This window comes from Zalophus californianus, chromosome 1 (genome assembly GCF_009762305.2).
Source record: "Zalophus californianus isolate mZalCal1 chromosome 1, mZalCal1.pri.v2, whole genome shotgun sequence".
In the NCBI taxonomy this organism is placed as follows: domain Eukaryota; kingdom Metazoa; phylum Chordata; class Mammalia; order Carnivora; family Otariidae; genus Zalophus; species Zalophus californianus.
In genome coordinates, this window is record NC_045595.1 from 148062301 (window position 1) to 148086388 (window position 24088).

Sequence of the window (24088 nt, forward strand, 5' to 3'; positions counted from 1 at the left end):
TAAGAGCCTCTGGAAATAGCACAGCCCTGCTGACACCGTGGTTTCAGACCAGTAAACTGCTTTTGGATTTCTGGCCTCCAGAACCATGAGTGAATACATTTCTGCTGCTGTACGCTACCAAATTTGTGGTAACTTGTTATAGCGGCAATAGGACATGAATACTACAAATGCACATGGCTGTGTTCCAATCAAATTTTACTTAGGAAAACAGGTGGCCAGCTCACGGGCTATAGTTTGCTGGCCCCTGAATCAGACATTAAAAGATCCAGATGCACAAGATGGGTTGGAGAGAAAAGCCAGAAATACATATTTGGAACTTATTACTCAGAAAAATAAATAAATAAGATATAAACACTCAATTGAGTTCCCTTTGCCAGGAAGGAGTGATAAAGAGGAGCCAGAAAAAATTTTCATCTCCTATCCGTGATCCGCTCAGAGATGAACCCAAATAAAACCTCTGGGAATGTGTGAGGTAAACAGACTCCTCCAACTGGAGTATCTCCCATAAGGACCTCAGTGGCCCATGAGGGACCTGACCGGCCGGGGAAGGGGTGGTGAGGTCAGGTGTATGTGTGGGGGCTGTGAGGTGAGGGGCACCCACCCGTGGTTGTGAGTGTCCTTCAGAGTGTCCTTCGGATCCCACCCAGCCGGGATCAGGGCTCTCTCTCCTCTGTCTGCCTGCCTCTGGAGCAAGGATGCAGCCAGCCATGCCGAGTGCCGCCCCACCCCCACTTCCCTCTCACACACCGAGAAGTGATTGCCTACATGCATGTGTGCACACACTCTTCCAGGTCCCCTACAGAACAAAGTTTCACAGACACTCACCAGACACGAAGGCCACTTTTTCCTTTAGGATGGGAAGGACATCAGAAGCTTTCAAACCATCATTCCGAAAAGACCCTGTGGGACAACAAAACAGAAGGAATCGGGATGAAAGAGGTCAGATGGCTGAATCCCTGGGTACATCCCTCAGCAGCCCAACCCCATTACGCGCCAGAAAGCTGTGCCTTGTTCAGGTGCTACAGCCCAGCCCAGTGGAATCAATGGAACGGGAGAAGGTCCACAACATAAAGGACACTGCCACATGATGCCAGGCCACAGGGGTGTCTCTTCCGGGGACAGGACAATCCAAGTTGCCCCCACCACACATACAAAGCTCCGCGCCTTGCGGGCAACAGCCACAGCTCTGCTGCTGTGGGCAACTTGATGATGGGGCTTTTTAAAAGCCACTTTTGTACCTCTTTGCCTAGCATGGTGTCTGGTACACAGTAAGCACTCAGTAAACATCAATGGAACAGGTTAATTAATATCAGGATGGACCACAATGCCCTAAATAATTGTTTTTGCCTTTCCTCTACCTGGCACGGTGACTCTTAGTTTTCATTGTACAAACTGTAAAAGTAAACCACGATATCCCCAAGTGGGAAGCAAAATTGAATGCAATAACCCTTCTTCCTCCTCTCCCTCAATGTCACCCTCACCAGTCCACAACAGACAGGAGGTGGGAAGACACAACAATCTCCTGGGAAGGAAATGCACTCCCTTCTTCAGCAACTCATTCTCTGCCTAAATTTCACTTCTCAGCTGCAAAGTCCCTTCTGGGGTCCAGCTGACTTCCTGTTAGGGGGTTGGAGGCAGAGGCCTGGGGCTCACATAGAATGAAAAATAATGATGTGCCTGGAGAAACAAGAGCCTCAAAGGACAACCCAGCCCGGTGTGAGTACAAGGCACGTGGGAAGAGAAGCCTCTGCATGCACACACACAAAACAGCAGGCCAGCCCACTGTACCCTTACATTTAGCCCAAGCACCCCACAAAGACTCTCAGGGAGAGCCAGCCCATGCTCTGTGAGCCATAACTGGAATCTCTGCTGTGGAACACCACTAGGGACATCACACACACCGATGCCTGGAGAGAGGAGGTTCTGTGTCAGCTCAGCAAAACAGAACCAGAGACCACAGGCAACCGCTCTAGTGCCTTTCTCCACTTGGCTCACTCCCTTGTGGTCCCAATCTGACAATGTGCAGAGAAATGTACTGGGACGATGGTCCCCGCTCAGGGCTGTCTCAACCTCTAAACCCTGACTGCTTCAAGAGACTCGCCTGGGAATTCTGGCAACAGCCCAAGGTTAAGATCACTGGCCTAGGGAAGGGAAATGAGCCAGCTGCACACTCAACCAAAGAGGAGGAGAGATGTGTCTCCAGAATGCCGGTTTGCCATGGTCAGGGGTTATATCCTAACCCCAAACAAATTCCCAAAGTGTCTCTGATCATTTCACCTATTTCTTCTTCATTTTTCACTACATGAAAACAGTGAGCCCTATTATTCATCAGTTGCTTCTCTTTACAAGCTGGCCCACAGTACCTAATGCCAGAATAATCCACTACAAGGCTCACTTTGAGAAGAACATGGGCAATAGAAGAAGAAAAACATAACACGACAAAAAAAAAAAAAAAAAAGCTCTAACTATAAGCATTGTCTGTACAGATTGTTACACTCTGACCTTATATCCCAACACAGAAAAACTATTAAATCTCACTACTAGAAACCACTTAGGATCCATATAAATTATTATAGAATTTACAAATAGATACATAGGGTTGGGTTTTTTTGTTCTTTTGTTTTTTTCAAATTCATGCAGTAAAATGTTTTGGCTTCCTTAGCAGGGAAGAGTCCTATCCGGCTTCACCAACTAGACAAGGATCATCTTTAGCTGATGCATGAGTTGTTTGTGTAAAATGATGCCTCTGCATTAAAAGTGCCTGTTTTCATATGTGAAATACATCTCTGTATACATCAGTTTTAAAACACTCTCCTCTGTTGCTACATACAGCTTAATTTCTATAGGAAAAAAATTTTAATAAGAAAAGTTAAACTTTAGTCCTGTCGGCTTCCAGATTATTTACAAGTTCAAAAGGAGCAAGGCCCAAAGTGAGATTTGACAAGAATCACATAACCCTCTTTTCTCCAAAACACCTGTTCTATTTTTCCACTGCTCTTCCTCTCCCCCACCTCCCTTAAAGTATACAAGATGGCTCTAATTCCAAGAAGTCCCCAGACATTAAGGAAGAGCTTGGAATTTGCTATAACGGAAGCAAAAGGTCCCCTATCCTACCCTCTCATTGCTCCTACCTGTGGAAGGAGAGCAAGAAGGAGCTCTGAATTCCATCCTTCACACCCCACTCATCATGCCCCACCTCTTCCTTCTCCCCTCCAGACTCCAGGGCCTGAGAGAGAGGCAGTGGCTTGTCCCTGCAGCTTGCAACCATTGGCCATTGGCCGGAGTAAATGTCAGTATCTTGGGTTGGGCCAGTCTAAGATTCCTAGGGCTTCCTCTTCTCAGGCCAGAGTCTTCTCCCATCTGGTTTAGACCACAGCTGAACTACCTCCCAGGTTGTGAGCCTATCCTAAGAAAACCTAAAGTGTCGAGATTTACAAAATCCTTAACTAGGGGATAACTGTTTCCAACAACAGCAAGATTTTTTCACATTATAAAAGGATTTGCTCCAGGGTCTCTTTAAATAAAAGTTGCCTTAATGGTTTGAATTAGTTTTTCATTTGCCAAAAGTTGAATTACAAACAACTTTTCAACATTATATGCATTATGTAAAGCCAAGTAGAGCTAAACTAATTAGCCCAGCAGCTTAGAAGTCAGCGACCTTGAGTAGAAACCCTATTTGCACTGGCTGAGGGTTCTATGTATCAATTCCCACAGGGCCTTGTGAAGCCAGCTGTCGGGATCTATAATAAAGGAGAAGTCCATTGAACACTAACTCAAACAGGACCAATGAAATAGCAACATGTTTTCACTATCAGGTACATGTCTGGGCAGCCTCATAGAAAATGTTCAATAAATATTTGATGAAAGGATAAAGAAATGAATGAAATGGTAACCCTTTCTCAAGTGACGTGCGCAAGGTCAGTGGCCTCATCTGTCACACCAAGGGCTGGTAATCTGCGTAGATGATCTCCAGGGTCCCACTCAGCTCTGATAGTCCGAGACTTTTTAAACCTTTTCTTCATATTTATTGGCCTTTAAGATCCTCAGATTATCAGATCAATATGCTTTGAGAGAAAGTACTGGAAACAAACTCTCTAACAAGGTTCAGTGTGCTTTGGGAAGATAAAACAACCCTTCCCTGGCCTCCCAGTGCATTCTTTTCCAGGAATCAGCTTAGGGATCAGGATGCCCAAGACACATCAACCCATTTTGCGGACAGCCCAAGTTACCGAAATGGAAGGCTAGTGATGGAAGAACTTCTGTGAGGCACACATACCTTGGAAGAGGCAGGCAGACCTGACCTGCAGTTGCTATCTCTGAACAAGGTATATTTGATAATAGCACTATTACATTACAAACTCTAGACCAACTGTAGATCAGCTTCCCCCTTTAAAAGAAACAGTTGAAACAGTAGGTCCCTTGCTAGCTCTAAAGAAAGCCTGAGAAGAAATAAAAGCCCCTGTGACCTTTTGGAGTTAGTGTAGGAAAAAAAAAAAAAAAAAAAAAAGAACCAGAGGGCACCCTCAGGGACCTGACCCAAAGTGAGTTTCCTGCTTTCTCTTAAGGACAAAGGCATGCTTTGCTGGCATTCAGCACTAATCCCACCCCATTTGTGTCCTGCTGCTGTCAGAATTACAAACCTGCTGTTCGGTTAATTAGCAAAGTTGAAATGCTCCGCATCTATTAGAGAAGTAAAAATTACCACCACCACCTCCCCAGGATCTCCAGCATGGAACTTCTCTAAGCCCCACTTTGCCACCTCTTCTCTCCAAATGTGTTATGCTTACATTGCTGCTGCCCATTCCCCTTCACCTTTTCCCAGCCAGCCTTCCCCATGTGGGAAAGTGCCCAGCTCCCTCACCCTGGCTCCCAGCCTCTGCAGCGCCCCCACGCCCACCCCATGGCAACAGTGGGGCTGGCCCTGGTATCAGAGGCCCTCCGTCTTTTGTTTCCTGGCTCCAGGATGGCAGTGAGTACCCCAGGGCAGCTGTGTGTCTTGTGCTCCATGCTAGCCTCTTCCAGAAAGCAGCACAGATTTCAACAAGTGAAGACACAAGCAACTAAGTGTTGAGCATTTAGAGGTGGAAGCTGTCAGGGTGCCCATGGATTGCTCTTTATTATCTTTTGGTTCTCAGTCACACCCCCTTAACATGCACTTACTGAGAAGTTACTGTGTAAGTATTTTAATATTATCTCATTGCCTCGAGTGGGCCTGACCCTGTGTGACCACTGCTCAGGTAGGTCTCTGCCTCCTCTTTCCACTCCACCCCTGTGTGTCCAGCATGGAAGCCTTGATCAAAGTGGCCCTGAATCACTGGCTGATCTGCTGCACAGGAGACATCTGGTTTACAGTTGAGAGTTCCAAGAGATCATGAGGTCGAGCTTTAGTTTGGGCATAATAGGGACTGTTTCCTATTCCCAGAGTCATTCTTCCATCAATTCTTCATTGAGCACCTATTATGTGCTAGGCCTTATGTTAAGTGTGATGGCACTTAGACAAATAAGCAAGGGACTCCACTCTCCAGGGGGCTTGCAGGCAGCGATAGACAGGTATGCAGATAGGACAGTGAGCTGTTATCAGAGACAGGACATCACCTGTACAGAATGCAAGGGAACTCAAAGGAAAGGTGAGTCCTAAAGCCTTGCTACGCAAAGTAACAAGCCTCACCTACCAGCTAGAACCTTGCTAGAGATGCAAAATCTAGGCCCCACCCCAGACCTACAGAATCAGAACCTACATTTTAAGAAGAAATTCCAGTGATTCCTATGCATGGTGCACTTGTGGAAGATCTATACACCAATGTATGTCTTTCTATTCCAGAGCTGCCTAGAGGCAGAGATAGATAAAAGCATCCTTTCGCCTAGTCTAAATAGAACCTCTCACATCTGATCTAGTGCTGTTCTCCATCCCTCCCACCTCCACCATGGGAAGACCCCTCACCACCGCCCAACAATTCCAAAGAGTCAGCCACTACCCTGGAACCCGTCACCCAGATTCAGCTCTGGAGTAAAAAGGCTGTTGGAGAGATAGATCAGTTTCCCCTCCAGGGCACTGAGACTGGACCATATCTTGTTTTTTGGGTGTCGGGGTGGTTATGAATAACACCTGTCCAAACTGCTCAGAATTTTGGTAGCTTAAAACACTCTCTCATGTATCAGATATTTTAATTTCACAACAAATCTTCCTCGCTACTCCAGCCCTCAGAGCCCTACCCTCTCTAACTGTTCTCAGTATCATATATACATTTACAGACCAAGACACCATCTCTGCGATGGCCCTGGAAGACAAGGAGCCAGTCGGTTATGCCTCTTCATCGCACCTGCACTCCCACCCATGGGTACAAAGCCCCGAACACTGGGCAATACTGGATGAGAAACAGAAGAAGGAGAGGTGCTCCCACCCTAGGGAGCTCCACATCTAATGAGAATACAGTGCTCATCCCAGGCAATAATCTCCCTTGGAGGGGAGATACAATTTCTTCCCTCTGAGAGTTTTCAGCCCAATAAAATACCTAGTGCCCATTTCCCCTGACACCAGGAAGCTACCAGACTCTACGAAAAACAACTTCCAATTCTGAGGTTCTGATGAAGACCCTCCCGCCCTTCCCCAGCCTGGCTGTCCTATATCCCTTATATCCTGATTATTGGTGCTGTCACCTACTAACTTACCTAAAGAGAAACATGGGAGGCCTCCTAGACTCCTCCCACTCTTACGCCCCAAATATCAGTTCAGTTGGTTGGTTCTGCTGATTCCACCTCTTTAATCTCTCTCAAATCCATCATTTCTTCTGTGCAGTTTCCCTGACCTTCCTGTCCAGCGGAGCCATCCCTGACTGCACCTTGTACTCTCTCTCTCCTGAAAGTCATGTCTGTGTTTTCATTCTACCCACCATTAATGGATTCCGACGCCCTGAGGGTGGGGACCATGTCTTACTCTTTGCCCTACCCCAGCACTTAGCACAGTGCCTATCATGCAAAAGAGAGTCCAGAAATACTGGACTGAAACTGAGCAGGCACAGATCCTAAGAAGACAGAGTAAGAGTGGTGAGTAAGAAGCAATTTATTGGGACAGCTCCCCCAAGGAGGTGGTCTTTGAACCAGGATTCGAGTAAGGGTAGGGCCACAGAATGGTGTCCTGGTGGCAAGCGGCACAAGCCAAGGCAAAGAAGAAGGGGCAAGCAGGGCACGTGCCAGAGATGGAGAGAGCGAACTGGCTAAACAGTAAAGCAGGGTTAGGGAGAGATGGAAAGGAGAGCATGGAGTCCACGGTGATTATACTTTGAACCTGATATCTCAATAGGGCAGGCTCCTGGGAAGGCATCAGCACAGATGTGGCTGCAAGTGCCTTCAGAAGCGCAGACAGCTGGGACTGTGCTGCAATACAGGCCAGAGCTGGGTGGAACCTGGCTGGTCCAAAAGGAAGGCTGTGGTTCCATCCGACTGCAAACTGCATGTCACATTCTACTGGCTCAGGAGCTGGGGGAGGATGGGACACATGACCCTTGCTGAGGTGGGTGCTACAACATGAGGGCAGGGGGCACTGGAACTTTGTCTCTTTTTATCTTCTCCCGAAGTTCCAAGAGAAGCAGGAAGAATGCTTGTCTGTGAGGTATCTGCTGGGAGCTTCCAGGCCAGTAGGAGGCGGGGAGTTTGAGTAAGACCCCATGAAGATGCAATATGGAACTGAATCATAGAGGAAAGAGACTTAAGGACATGGTCCCTTCTGTGTAGGGATTAGATGGGCAAAGCCCTGGGGGAAGACACTGTTCATACAGCTGGGGTTGGGAAGGAAGTCATTGGTGGGTAGAGGCGATGATCTTCATTCCCTTCACTGTCCTTTCTCTCCTTCACCTCTTTCCTATAATAATAATACAAGACAAGGAGAGAGGTGGCAAGAATGAGAGCAAATGGGTAAGAGCGAGAGAGAAAGAGCTGTTGAGAAAGACACACACAGGCACACATGCACACACGCATGCACGCAGATGGAGGTGAATGTCTTGTCTCCTCTTTACAGATGCTCATGAGCTATTGAGGAAACTGGCTGTTGGAAAACTCCTCCACCGACTATAAATATGTTCCTTGGAGCTCTAGTTAAAACAGCTACCACTGAGGCAGGAAGTGTGCGCTGACAGGAAGGAATAAATCTGGCAGAGGAGACTGGGCAGCTTTGTGTCAGCAACAGAACACACAGCACGGTGCGGAGATCCACCTGCCTCTCCCCCACCTGAGGATCCATCCTCCCACAGTGAGGCCGGCTGCTGAAGCCACCATCCCTTATCACTGACACCTGCAAGTGTCAAACCAGCATCAGCAGCATCCTCCCTCTCTCCTAGGGGAGGAGGGACAGTGTAGCAGAGCTCAGCTCCTCCCTGGCACTTATAAGAGAAGGACATTCACAAGCCTCAGCTAACCTGATTTCAAAATAAAAAGGGAGGGGGGAAACAAAAATGCGGGCTCCTCTTTGGGCAAATGCTAAATACTGAGGTTTTCCAAGCCAACTGATTAGGTCTCATGCAACAGGACGTAGCAGTCATGGACTTGAGACGACAGGGGCCAGACTAGGCAGTCATTCCACCAGGTAGAAGCAATGTCTACCTTCCTCTGAAGTCTGACACACACATGTCCATCACTCCTCACAACGTCCATTTCCTGCCCTGCACTCTAGTGAGCCGTGTATCTTATCCAGGGTGTCTCCCCCGGTGCCTGCTCCCCTGCCCAGGCTGGGCTGGTTCCTCCTTCTCTGCAGGTCACTTGGCAGGCTCTTCACTCTTGTGCCATCTCCGCTCCTCCATCTGGATCCCTTTGGAGACCCTAAGCTCCGGAGGGCGGGGCTAGATGCTTCTCTCTGTCCCTCCAGTGCCCAGCACACAGCTGAGGAGCAACCCAAGACAGATTCTCATTCACCCACAGTGCTACAGTGCCCTCCACACCAACAGTGCCCACTGGCTGCTGTGTCTCTCCCTCCCCCCAACCTTCTCCCTGCCTATTTCTACACCCATCTTCAACTTTCTCTCTCTCAGGCTTCCACATGAACTCTAACTGTGGCCAATTTCAATATTAACTTTCTAAAGTCAATATTAGCTATAAAGTCCTGGCTAATGGGCTACTTTTAAAGGGCAGAAATTTGTAACACCATTGCTAAATTAGCTGCATTAAAGATCACTAATAATTAGCACTTTAAACATGTGGGTAACACCTCTCTAAGCCTAGCTAATGAGCAAACCGTTTCTGTTTATTCTTCACAAGATTTGATATTAGCTGAGTTGAGACCTCAGCTGCAACACACACGGGCTCACTCACTCACCCTCCCTCGCTCCCTCCTTCCCCAGAAAACTTGACAACATTCAGTGTTCTCTAAACATAAGAAAATGGCCACTTCAGAAGTGATTATATCTGCCCATCACTTTTTAAAAAACTGATTCTTTGCTGACTAGGTTATTTAAAGCGCTCATACCTCATGGATGGTGGTGATGGTGGTAGATTTATTGTCTTTTCGTTACACTGAGTATTACTCTTGCATGGGTCCTCAAAGTAACACAGAACATTAGCCAGTGATGAATTAGTCAGTGATGAATATGAATCAACTGTTGAATATTAGCAGTATATTTGCTTATATATTTAGAGAGCATTGCAGAGATACTCAGAGGTGGAGGCAGAAGGTGTGTGCTGTGGTTCAGATATATAAAAGGCTCAGTCCTTGGGACCCTCCCTCTTAGTCCCCCTCCCTCTTCCCCAGTGTACATATTTGAATTTTAATTAATTTTAATTTAATCAGGACATGACTTTAGGTTAAAGTTGAAATTGTTGATTTGAAAATCCAGCTTTGGCCTCTGTCACTGTGGAATAGCAGGTATGCAAACATGAACTGTTGCTGTACCTCCCCGCTAACCCCCACACTCGGCCCTGCTCCCCATAGCTGGAAATGCAGGTGCAGGTAGCAGTAAAGCAGCAAAACTGATGGCAGAGCTCAGAGCAGGAGCCCCTCATAGGCAGCTCCTAAAGCAGTCCTTCTCACCCCAGCCCAGAGCTTCTTTCCACTCCTACCTCCACACTTTCTGACTCCTTAACTGTGCCATTCTTGCCCTAGTCTTATTACCCATCAGTGGAAGCAATGCCACAGGGACAGAGTGGACACAGACTGGACACAGGTCCACTGCATGGAACACCTAGGGCCAAATAATAACCAGGATTACAGAATTGCAAGCGCAGCCTGACAGGTGAGAAAACCACACCCGGAGGTCATATTATTGAATAAACTTCAGCAAACTAAAGCACCTCCTCCCACTTCAAGGCCAGGTATGCTGCTGTCCTTGGTCCTGAGCTAGTTGTATAGTTGCTGCTCAGAGTGACTGCTATGCAGGCTGTCCTAGGATATATGAACCGAATGGGAAAGAGGCAGAGATGAAAGAGACATTAAGATATAGCAGGGAAATAAACAAATATGAAGAAGTGTTGAAGGGACATAAACATGGAGAGATTATTGGAGAGAATAAAAAGACTTGTTTTTGTACTGTTTTTAAATAATTGCTGTAGCCAAGAAAGGTCTGAGCACATCATACACACACACACACACACACACACACACACACACACACACACACAGCCTATGGAAATGAGGCAGCATAAACTCCTTATGGATCCCAATACTACGTTTTTCTGGTTAGTCATATCTGAGGTAGATGGATTGGCCATGGAAAAATTCCTAGAGTTTTAAGCAAATTTTAAATCTTTCCTTAGGTTATTACCTTGGGTATTTAAACACTGCTCAATTCAGTTCGACAAATATTTATTGAACACATATATGTTCAGTCAGAGTTCCAGTCACTATGGGTACAATGATAAAAAATGTAGCGTTCCTGACTCTAAGGGACTTTTAGTCTAGGGGGTGAATCAGGCACATCAACATGTAATTTTAATATCATATAAGAAATGCAATGATAGAGGTACATGTAAGAGACAAATATTCAGAAAATACCAAAGGGATAATAAAACTCAAGCTCTAAGACATTGTCTAAAAACTGAAAAAGCTGTATCTAGAGAAGAGGCAAAGGGTTATGGAATCCTCAGCAAGGTTCTAGACCAGACAGGATAGTGGTGAGAACCAAGGTCTCTCCGGTGGGTTTAGGGGAACAGGGAGAAGAGCTAAGGCATGTGTTTTTTCTCCCATGACCCAGACCCTCTCCAGAATAACAGAAAGATGAGTTAATGTTTGCCAGAGATAAGCAACAAAGTGCTCCCCGTAAACCTAGCATAACCAGGAGCCAGCATAAGCTAGGAAAGGGCCAGTTTTGAGAGAGTCTGAATCGTGATGCCTGCTATTTCTTTAGAAAGAAGCATAACAATATCAAGTGCTACATAAGAAACCAGAGTAATCCAAATATCTCACAAAGCTAGAATCCTTCTCCAGAATTATAGAAAACAACAAGAAGCTGGTGGGGGGGGGGTGCGGGGAGGAGACACTGCCTGCAAAGAGTTGCCTAGGTAATTCTCAACTCTGCTTACCAGAGGACATACTAAGCCACACATTCCAGCAGCACCTAGGTGCTTTGGTTTACTAGTAAACCAAAGCAACCTTCCTAACCCTGCCTCAAAAATGTGTGTGGTTGGGGAGGGCCATAAACCTCATGAAACTGCATGCAAATTATTGCATATATGTCCATGAGTACCCATTTTTCCAAGAAAAGAATCTGTGTAATTCCAGTTTTCACCAGATTTTCAAAAGGGGTCAACGGCTCCCTAAATGGCTGAGAACCATTTGTCTAAAGCAAGGTCAAAAAGAGACCTTACAATCTCTTGAATTCTAACCACTGCATCCTATCATCCAGCATCTGCCTTACTCATGGTCCACTTTCTAACACTCATGGATTAGATGGAACCCTGTGCTTGGGCTGGCAGAAAAATTAACTGAAAAGACATGATTTAGATTCCTTAGCTTGAATATAAGGAAGCTGAGGCAAATGGTAGGAGATGAAGCCTGTGTGCAGTACCCCATGCTCTAAGGATAAGTTCAGTCAGAGGTGGTACGCTCACTATGGTTACTGAGAGCCAGAAGAAGTGAAATTAAATATGAAAGGAGTTTTACAGATGCCTAGGCAGTGTCTTTCCTGGAAGCCTTCCTAATAGAAGATTCCCTGGCCTCTAACCCCTGCTAGTAGAGGGATTAACAACTTGACCCAAGTCCCTTCCTGGATCCGTGAGGGGTGCTGGTAAAAGTTAGAGCCACTAGAGGGGGACTACAAACTTGCTTAACAAGATCTCTTGGAGGCTGGATCATGGTGGGAGAAGAAGGGGGTTCTCAAGTGTTCCAAGGTAGGGAGCCCCAGCAGAGATGCCTGGCCACTATTTGCTCAACAAGCTGTTTTTTGCATGAGAGGGTAAGCTCTCCCATGGCAGGCACATCCCGAGAGGCAGCTCACAGCCCTGAGTAAAGCCCAGGCTCTGCATTCAGAAAGAAATAAGTTTGACTCCCAATACCAGGTCTCATTAGCTATGTGCCCTTGGATAACTTACTTAACCTCCCTGGGTCTCTGTTTCCTCATCAGAGATAAGGGGAAAAAAATGGGGAAAAAAACCCTACTTCACAGGCTGTGGTGATAAATAAAAGACAAAATCTTTATGAAGGGATCAGACACCTAACTCACGGCTAAGTAAACATAACACTCCTTCCTTCTTCCCTGTTCATGTTGGAAGACTTAACATGTGGCTTAGTACATAGCAGAATTGTATTTAGAAGTGTTGATTATGTCGATAAACAAATGGTGAGTGCACAAGTTGAATAAAGTAAATTCAGAAAATGGCAGCTAAAAAATGCCTCCTCACCTTCCCGCTACATATTTGTAAGCCATGATGGTCACACTCATCTGTGTGCTTCCTCTGAATTTTTATTTTTTTCTCACCCCTACCCAATCTGAGCTGTTTGGCAAGCACTCCAACCACTCCTGCTCCCCTAGCCAGTTTCCTCAGATGCAAAGGAAACTCTCCTGTGCTCAAAAGAAGACCAGCTGCTGATTGAGTTCAACGAGTACTTACCCCTTTCATTTATGTCCAGAGGGCTATGGTCATGGGCACCCCACTCTGATTTCTATGTGTTGGAGCCTATAGCTGGCCAAACTTATTCTTTCTCCTCCAGCACCTCTCCCCCACTGTCTTTATGAGGCTGGGCTCCAGACAAAAGTATATGGGTCCAGGTGGCATTTCTTTTTTTTTTTTTAAGATTTTATTTATTTATTCATGAGAGACAGAGAGAGAGAGAGAAGCAGAGGGAGAAGCAGGCTCCCCACTGAGCAGGGAGCCCGATGCGGGACTCGATCCCAGGACCCCGGGATCATGACCTGAGCCGACGGCAGACACTTAACCATCTGAGCCACCCAGGCGCCCCCCAGGTGGCATTTCTGAGAAGTACCTCTACCACAAATGCATGCCAACGGCAGGGCCAGTGTCTAAGATGAAGCAGGCCTAATATCTACCCACAGGTGAAACCTTCAGAGCCCCATAAGGAATCCCAGCTGCCTGCAGGGAAAGAGAGTAAGAGGCCCAAAGAGAATCCATGATTGGTTGGCCTTGAGCTGTCAGGCCATCGTGAATGGGGAGTTCACAGAGGAAGAAAAGCTAGAGGTTGCAGAGCTGGGTGTGGAAGTACAGGGGAGTGGCAAATACAAACCCCGGTGAGCCAGACCTTCAAATCCACCTGCTAAGTAGAATAAATGATGCAAGATGCTAAAAGTCTCTATTCCATGTTCTCTGGAACTATTTTCTTCATCAATTCTCTAACACTTTGAATTCTTTCCAGTAATCTGAGCAGAATACCTCTAGGAGGCTGGGAAACCTGGTCCTCTTTGTTCTTTTCCAGCTCCTTTTAGAAGGCGAGCCCTTGCCATGACCAGGGAGCCATGAGTTTGTCTTGTCCAAGGATGAATATGCACATGTACACAAATTACATGCTAAAGACTGGAAGAATGTTAAGGTGGGGTGTATAGATGATTATGACTTTATACTATTGAAAAAAACCACAAAAGCTAAATGTTCAATCAAAGGATTGGTAAAGTAACCAATGGAATATCCACTATATAGAGCCATTAAATATGTCACTGTACAAGAGTATTAAAGCCATGGGAAATTTCACAGTCTATTGTTAAGTAGGAAAAATGGGTTATAAAACAGCATATACAAACTTATCCCAGTTGTAATATACTGGTGTGTGTCTATCCATAAAAACTACATATATACATGTACAGAGTGGTTATCTCTGGAAAATGGGATTATGGCTGATATTGTTAATTTTAATGTTTCTTTAATGTTTTTTGCGGCCCAATTTTATTTATTTTTGAAATAATTCAAGAAGAGCAAATTCCCTCCTTTGTGTATTAATCTTTCATATATAGGATCTTTGTATAATATTTATGCACTTAGAAAGTTTAATAATTAGGTTGCGGTCATGATACCATCTGCAAACAGCATTTTAAAATTGAACTTATTTAAAGTTCAGGGTAACCATGTTCTACAGCTGTTCACTCTATGATGTGATTCCATGACAAATAAAAAAATGGCCTCCATTCATCACAGATAAAGCTGTCTTACGACTAAAAGAACAATGTCCAAATAAGCTGTAAAAAGAAAATTAATTTTTCGTTAAATGTCATTCAAAGATTTGCCATGCATGCAAATAGAGTTTATCTCAGGAATGCAAGACATTAAAGAAGATTCAAGTGAAATTAAATGCAAATAAAATCAACATGTTTTTGGATTTAAAAAGCTAAATATTATAGCAGGTATCTGTTGAACGAATCTCTAAGTACCTATTATGTGCCAAAGGGGTTTTCAACTAGACTTCCATTTGGAGGAATAAATGGATGAAAGTAATTAAACATTTTTTGAGAAAAAAAGATGAATAACGGGTTTGGCTTGCCCTCCTAGATATTAAAATATACTTTTTAAAACTACATTTTTAAAAGGTGGGACAGACATAAGAATTGACATACAAATGAATGGAGCCTGATTCATAGACTTAATACAGATCTGGCATATTTAAGAACTTAATATATGATAAGGAAAGAAACTAAAGTGATGAGAAAAAGACAAATTATTCAAAAATGGCCCTGGAAAAGTGGACTATTTGGGGGAAAATAGGTTAATCCTCACAACTTCATACCAGACACCAAAATAAATTTTAGACAGATTAGAAGCACAAATCTTAAAAATGACATATAAAAAGTACTTTAAGAGGAAACATGGGTGAGTAAATTTGACTGATCCCTGAATGAGAAAAGAGTTCTCTGGGCATAAAAACATTCGAATAAATCAGAAAGGAAAATATTGATGATTTTGTCTATGGAAAATTTTACACCATACATCAGAGTATAAACAAGATTTAGAATGTAAATGACAAGCTGGGGAACATATTTACAACAAATCTAACAGAGAAAGGATTAATACTATTCCCTATTTGAAAAACGGGCAAAAGAATATAAATAGACATTTCAAAAAAGAAGGAGAAATGGCTAATAAACATAAGAAAAAGCAGTCAGCCTAATTAGTAATCAAGGAAATGCAAACCAAACAATGAGATGTTTTAAAATCCATTAAATCTGCAAAGATTTTGAAAAGGCAATAATCCTCAATGCTGGCAAGAGTCCAGTGTTAGCCCTCCCTGCCCATAGTTCTGCTAGTGCAACCTTTCCAGAAAGCAATTTGGCAATATGAATCATGAATAATAACCAATGACCTAGTAATTCCCCTTCTGGATGTCTGTCCTGAGGAACTGAGGAAAACTGAGGACAAATATTTGAGGACAAGGAGTTTCAAGCACTTTTTATTGCGGTCCCAAACTGCAAACAATCTAAATGTCCAACAGAAAGGGAATGTTAGACAATCTTGAAATAGCTATAAATAGTTTGAGTAATTTATAATTTCACAGAAGAATGCTCAAAATCTGTAAAGTAAAAATTAGGATACTAATGATACATGTACTATATATGCTAGGTTGAATCATATGAAATTTAAGACACAACTGTTTTTTAACCTTCAGAAATAGCAATTTGGTATGTTCCCAAATATGGATATAATGTATTTCTGGGTTTGGGGATTATGGGGATATTTCATTTTCCTCTTTATACTTTTCTATAGTTTTTAAACTTTCTACAATGAATATGTATTAAAACGTTAAAGTTGTATAATTACATGAAGATCATACAAAGAACACCCCAAACTCAAATCTATATTAAATCACCTCTCTGCTTTCTCTTGCCTAGAGTTTGCAGTCCTCTGCCTCTTTGATCTTTTTTATCTCCATGCTCTTCATCTTTGTCTCTCCTTTGATTTATTTGCATATTCTATATGTCTTAAATTTTATATTATTTTTAGTCAAGCATTTTCTGCTTCATACCATATGGCCTGAAGAGTACTCCCACTATAGATGCATTCGTATTAAAATGCAAGGATGGGTAGAGGACAGTTTAGATCATGAAGCTATTTAAATTTTAATTAAATAAAATTTAAAATTCAGTTCCTTAGTCACAGTGGTCATACTTAAAGTAGTTAACGGCTATCACATTAGAGAATGCAGATAGAGAACACTTCCATCATTGCAGAAAAATTCTATTGACAGTGCCAGGCATTTAGATGGATAGATATCCTACAAATGGTTAAGTTCACTGGGTACAGGGTCTGTGTCAAGAGCTCTCTTGGCATGTACTGGGAATGTTCTCCATAACCTATAACCAATGACTGAATGAGTTAAAAAGAGCCCATGATACAGCCAGTGAGGGGCTCAGCCAGCAAGGACCCAGGGTCCATAAACATAGATCTGCCATCCAGGAAAGCCAAAGAGATGGTCATCCTTGGTTTAAGCACATAAGCCCAGGGAAAAAACAAGTGACTTCCTCTCCTCCTCTTTTTTGCAAAAAGTATGACTGTTAACTTTTGAAACTTGATCTAATTTTCCAATAGGAACCAAAGCTCTCAATTACTAACTGACCAGGCCCTCTGGATATTTTCAACACCTGAAGTTCTAACTATATACAAGACAAAGAAAAGAACTACAGTGGGTTCTATTGACTCAGTTAAGAGGATACAATTAATGCTTAGAGCTAATAAAATACTCGATGAACATTTGATTTCTTTTCTATAGGCTATATAGGTTTATTTTTGTATTTGTTCAATCTTGCAGTGTAAAATAACTCATGTTGCTATTTCAATTGTGAGCTATTTTTCTCATAACAATAAAGTTCTTTCTTGCTCTGGAATGCCCTAGCCCCATTTTCTACGTGGAGGATTTGTCAATGTCCAATACACACAAAAAAATTTCACTGTTCCTCAGTTTTCCCATTTGCAGAATGTAAGCAACACCAATTTCATTAGGTTATTGTGAGAATGAACTGAGATTATGTCCATACCTTTTGACTAACAGATGGCAGGTATCCAGTAAGTGCTAGGAGATTGAGTGAATGAGTGAATTAATGAAGTGTCTGGACTATGTGACTGACCTGTCACTGGACTCAGCTGTACAATCCTGGAAGCAGAAACCATTCACAATTCAAGACACTACCATCCTCATGCTGTCAGCTTCTAAAATTGTAGACACAATAACGGAAGAAATAAGCTACCTCCAGAGAGCATGCCTTGCAAATTCAGACTACTGCAAAGGTAAGAACATTATAGTTCCCATGGAAAATATCTTCCCTCCAACTCTAAAAGTATCTGATTCTGTGTTTGTGCAAATGGCAAGAGTAGTCAACGATATAATCATTCCAGCTTTGGGGCTCCATGCCTAAAATCCTTATATCAAAATCCATATGTAGACTTGGAAGTATTTACCATCCAACAGGGGCCCAGGTGTGTTAAGAGTGACAGAGTCATAGTTCTGGTATTGTTCAAGGCTAATACTGTTCCTGACCTGGGAAAGAATACTACACTAGGAATCTAAAGACCTGACTCTCTCCTTGTACTTTTTCAAAGTCTCTTCCACGTTCTGGCCTTCATTTTCAATACCAGTAAAATCAATGAGTCAGACAAGATGATGATTGAGTCTGTGCCCTCCCTGGCTGTTCCATTCCCTAATTCTACTGCAAGAAGTTAGAGAAGGGGGCAACTCAGAAAGAAATTGAGAACCTCAGGGGTGAGAATCATGCTGGGGAGATACCATATTTAATTAATGTAAAATGCATCATTAGTTTATGTACCATTGAGAAAGAAAAAACCGTTGCAATTAAACTACTATACAACATAAACTAGAAGATGCAGCCTGATTTCAGAGATGTGGGGAGGAAAATGGCATTTTAGAATCAATGGAATATAGGAACTAACAGGGCACTTGTTACATTCTAGGCATGGAGCTAAGTGTTTTATACATATTATTTCATTTAACTCTAAAACAAGCCTGTGACATAGAAATATGTGAAAGATCAGCATTTTACAAAGGAAAAAAGTGAGGTCCAAAGGGTTTACAAAATTTGCTTAAGGTCATCTTACTAGTCTATAGAAGAGGTGAGATTTGAACCTACAATGATTTCACTCCAAACTCTGTCTTCTTAATCCTTTACCCTTTGAAGAAAGGCTGGAGCATTTCACACAAAGTGAAAATGAGTTGTCTGATAGAGATAGGGCTAAAACTGTCAATATCCATTAATAGAACTTATTAGGATAAAATACTTAGGACTGGAAGGAACCTTAGAAATAATATAATATAAGCACATACTCTACAGACAAACTAAAAAGCCCAGAGGTGCTATGTCATTTGCCCAATGTTACACACCCAGTTGTGCAAAAGCTAGGATTCTAGAATTTGCCCAGTAATAAGATCAAGCTCACAAGTCTATAGTTTCCTGAATCTGCCCATTCCTATCTTCTCAAGTTCAGGGCATTTTCCCATCTCCAGCCAATGATTTCTTAGTGATTTCCCTGTGATCACATAGGCAAGTTCCTTCAGTATTCCAGAAGGCAGTTCCCTCTGGCCTGAGCTACAAAGCCATTCCCAAAGCAGTATGGGGAGGTAGGCAGAACAGCTGGGCTGGGTTCTAACCCTCTCTTAGTTCTAGGATCCCAGAATGCTTGATTTCTCAGTGCCTTGTGAATTCATATGTAACATGAGCCTAATACCACCAACCTCACACAGAGACAATGTATATAAAGTCTTGGTGGCACATAGCAGGTAGACAATCCGTGGTAGTTATTATGGCTGTGATGGTCGAAGTAGCTCGGTGCTTTGTTGACACCTCACCTTTGTTGACCATCAGTTCATGTATGATAATCTGTTTTGCATTTTCTGACTTGAAGCACGTTCCCTTAGCTGGAAACAGCAGCAACTGGACAGCATGCCTGTATGTTTGTCTTCATCTCCCTTTACAATAGAACAGCTTCTCCCAGCAGAAGGGCAAAACCCTCCTCTACCATTACTATTCACAAGTTTGCCTCCTGTGTCTTTAATCCAGTTCCCTGACCTTCCTTTAAATTTTTGTATAAGGCCTTTACAAATCAAGCTTCTTGAAGAAGCCCCTTTCCTTTTATGATTCATCCTATTTGTCTTAAAGTGAAGGCCAATCCCTCTCCAAAGTGCAGGCAGCCCTCAAAATTTCACAGCCACTTGAAGCTCAAGGTCAAGTCAATTTATGTTCAATCTTCCAACCATTGCAGGTTGACTACCAGTATAGAAAAAAAGCTCCTTCCTACCTTTATAGGGATCTTTATGCTTCTAGTTACACACTTGCTAGAAGACAATGTGTGATAATTATGTTGCAGGCTGCCTGGAGAAAGGATGGGCCCTCAAGCTGGGAAGTGGAAAATGCCAAAGAAGCTGAGTAGCCAGGATGTGGGCTGACTTAATAGACCTACTTTCCATTTTAAAGACACCTAAATGGGGGGAAGGCATGTGCCCAGCCCCAGAGTTAACCACCCAAAAAAGCCCAGCTGCTGTAAGCAGCAGGCATGACCAATTCACCACCACCCCCCTGGTGATAGCTTACTTCACAAAACACAGGCTTTGTAAATCACGCATCACAAGAGCCCAAATTTCAGCTCCTACCCTGCCTGGCTGTTGTTTTGTTCTTGCTGCTTTTATGGAACTTTAAGGTAGATGTTTGCTGCCATGATTAAAGGTTACTACCTAGGTACAGGCTTCCTAGGTGTCTTAACACATCTTATGTTGATTAATTCTCACAACTACCCAATGGGGTATATATTAGTTTCCACATTTTGTGGGTGAAAACTAAGGATTAGAGAAATCAAGTAATTTACCCAAAGTTGCAGAGCTAGGAAAGGATGAAGACAGAATATGAACTCGGGTCCATCTGTCTCATTCCAAAGCCTGTGCACAAAACCATGTGGATCTCTCTCATCTAGTTCCTGAGTCAAGGCACATCCAGAGCTTCAATCCCTATAGGACTGGGATCTAGCCATGTTTGGTACGGCCCCAGACACAGAATTTGATATGTCTGGGATGAGCCTCTAGGCCCTAAGTTTCTATGGAGTCACAGGGTAGCCAGGCTTGCTGAGTGCCTCAGTTTCCGGCTGAGCACTACTATTAGTACCTTGCTACTAGCATTGTTCTCTGAAACCCCACCTGACCAGTTAGGGCCTCACTCATCCCTTGCTGTGCCCCTCTCCTGGCACTCCCTGGGGGAGGGAAGTAGGTCTGAATCCCTGTACCCCTAAGTCACTGTCTGGGGGCCTGCCAGGAATGGATGGATGGCCTCATAGTATAGGACCACAGACTCACCTGACCTTGCATGCCTCCTACCACTTGTGAACTCTGGGACACCTCCCTCCCAGGACAGCCCGATTCTCCCTCCCCCACCTTGAATGGTGGTGCTGGTCTGAAGGAATCTTGCTTTTGTGATGCTCCATTGGATCCTAAGTATTTCACTGCTGATTATTTGCCTCTTCCAGGCCAGCCCAGCAATCCCTGTGTTCTCAGCCAGACATTCTGCCAACCCTTTCAAAAGTGCCACTGCCAATCTTGTTTTAAGGTACAAACTCAGTTTTCTTCATATAAGCAAGTGACTAAAACAACCCATAGACTGTCTGAAGCATTTCAGATAACAACTACAATTGGCTAAATTAAAATGAAAAGACCCATGAAACTCCCCACCCCACTGACTGTTAATGACGTGGTGATTATAAACATGGCAGCAAATATTATTACCAACTTCAAGTGTTAACTTGAAACCAGCTAGTATAGTCAGCAAAACGTGCCAGTCCTGGAAAGTTTGGCGAGCTCACGTAACACAGTAAGTCCAACAGGTGCACATCTAACCTAGATGAAATCTCTGACTGTGGAAATGCAGTTGCTCTTCTCAAATTGTCACACTACCTAGAACACCCTAGGGACTAAGCACAAGAAGTCTTCTGCGGTGACCCAGATTGGCCTAGATACATGGTGGCAATTGTTTCTACCAAGCCATGTAAGGATGGGTTGGAGACTGGCCTGGGGCTCACCAAGCCCATTCCTTCTTTTGAAGGACACAACTCTGACATTTTCTAGCCTCCCTTACAGTTAGGAGCAGCCATGTGACTGAGCTCCAGCCAATGGAGGGTAGGCAGAAGTGTTACATACCATTCCCAGGACTGGCCCATGAAATCATCCTACACTCTCTCCCATCCTGTAAAGGCTGGATGCAGAGGTTCCAGGAAAGGACTCCAGGGGATGGCAGAGTCACTCAATGGAAGGAGCGTGGGTCCTGGGTTTTTATCCAACTGGGAACATCTATCGTGGACTGCAATGTGACCAAGAAATAGCTTCTATTACTTTACCCCTGATAACTGCGGGTTATTACAGTAGTCAACCTATGCAGACCAATTAGCAGAGAACACTGACATGGTTGACATAATTTTGGAAAAATACCAGTGTGGTAAACTGTGGAGACTGAAGAAATCACTTTCTATCCCCATTCCAAAGTCTTCTGTCCAATGTTACTATGTTCTGTAAAGGGTGGATATGGTCTCTTTTTAAAGAAACAAGAATATGGGCGCCTGGGTGGCTCAGTTGGTTAAGCGACTGCCTTCGGCTTGGGTCATGATCTCAGGGTCCTGGGATTGAGCCCCATGTCGCCTGCTTCTCCCTCTCCCTCTGCTGCTCCCCCTGCCTGTGCTCTCCTGCTCTGTCAAATAAATGAATAAAATCTTAAAAAAAAAAAGAATATGTTAGTGATCTGGGTAGAAAAACTGAGGAACTTTAAAGAGGAGAACAATAAGGGCACTTAGGTGGCTCAGTCAGTTAAGCATCTACCTTTGGCTCAGGTCATGATCTCCGGGTCTTGGGATCGAGCCCCACATTGGGCTCCCTGCTCAGTGGGGAGCCTGCTTCTCCCTCTGACCCTCTCCCTGCTTGTGTGCTCTCTCTCTCACTTGTTCACTCTCTCTCCCAAATAAATAAATAAAATCTTTAAAAAAAAATAAAGAGAACAATAAACACTGGAAAAGGGAAAGTTGGGAGGACTTAGCTATAAGCAACCAGTAGTCAGCCAGCTCTCTACTCTTCTCTCTAAAAGAACCCACCCGTGCCTCTGACAAACACATGTGAAGGTACCAGGTGAACCTTAGAGAGCAGGATGAACACAAGTTACTACTATCATTCTGCTTCCATATCTAAATCCTTGGCCTGGTCTCTCACCCAGCCTAGCTCCAATTGCATCACCAGCCACCAACAGTTGTTTCCATTTAGATGGCACCCAACTCCCAAATCTCCCAAGTTCTCAACTTTATGTCTCCAACATGCTGAAGAGTGTAATAATCATTTTCTTCACACCTAACATATGCCAGACCCATATATAACAATTGTAATTATATACTATTATATATGTATATTATAATTATAGTAATTACCTCACTAAATCCTCTCATATTCTTTCTTTAGATATCATTTCTGTATCTATCTCTATACCTATTTATCTCTATCTCTATCTCTCTTTATATATAGTAGGCTCCAGCACACCTCCAGGATCTATCTCTATATATAGGAGATATATCTATATATATCTGTATATATATATAGAGAGAGATGCAGATAGAGGAAGATAGAGAGAGACATTATTTCCGCAAATGTGGAAACCGAGACTCATAGAAGTCAAATGATTTGCCCAAGGTCACACACCTGGTAACTAGGACTATCAGGATGATTTTCATCTAAGGAAACAAAATAACCGGTGAGAAAGCTCCCTTAAACGGCTATTTACACCTGGAGGTCTGCTGGAGCCTGCTGTTCTGGCTCCCGAGGGCCAATTGTAATTTTCAGGATTTTTGCCAACTGGTTGTTAAATAGGTTGGTAGCTTGAAAAATCTGCCACAGTTAGGAGTATTTGCACAATGGAAATCAGCAAATGCTATAAATGCTACAATCAGAGCTTTCATTCCCCCTTGGAAACATTTCCCAGCACATCATACTTTTCTATTTTGTTTTTAGGGAGCGAGGAGGAGGAGAAAGAGAGAAAGAGAGAAAGAAAGAGAGAGAGAGAGAGAGAGAGAGAGAGAGAGAGAGAACCTTAAGCAGGCTCCACGCCCAGCACAGAGCCTGACACCAGGCTTGATCTCACAACCCTGAGATCATGACCTGAGACGAAATCAAGAGCTGGCTGCCCAGGTGCCCCAAACTATACCTTTCTATTTGGAGCAATGTGGCAAGGCAATACTGTTGCTTTGTTGCGATTTCAGGAATAAGAAGTAGAAAGAAATAGGCCCAGATTGTAGACTTGACAAAAATTTACAAAAGTAAAGGCAAATGTTACAAAGACATAGAGAATGAGGCAGAAATATGTATCCCTTAACATGGCTCAAGCTTCTGACAGTTCCATAAAGAGCTCTCCTAAGAAGCTGGTAAGGAACAATTAGGAAGAATGACTCTAGTTGTAGGTGGGGAGGCAGTTAGATTCTGGGGCTATGTGGAGAACCACTGTGAAAAGAAAGATCGTAGAGGTTTAGTTTTAAACTAAGGAATGAGGGAGGCATCACAAGCCTCTTGTGGTAAATTCTGAAACAGTGACTTTTTCTTAATGAACATGAAATTAGCACGTTGATGCAGTAGCACAGATAATCCACAGCAGAAAATAAAATTGCATGATACATTCCAAAGCTAAAGGTAAATGATTGGAATATCATCTTTGAT

At 43.5% G+C, this 24088-nt stretch overlaps 1 protein-coding gene across 21 annotated transcripts in view; it reads right to left on the bottom strand.

The window, feature by feature from the left end:
* KALRN (kalirin RhoGEF kinase) overlaps positions 1-24088 on the bottom strand; it is a 646977-nt gene that overhangs the window by 454743 nt on the left and 168146 nt on the right. For 20 of the 21 annotated variants that reach the window (XM_035724481.1, XM_035724478.1, XM_035724483.1 and 17 more), the window contains exon 2: positions 826-900. In XM_035724481.1, coding sequence (XP_035580374.1) covers positions 826-900 — 75 coding nt within the window. Of the gene's footprint in view, positions 1-825; positions 901-21544; positions 21580-24088 lie in introns of those variants that run through there. The other variant, XM_035724480.1, reaches the window with a different exon arrangement.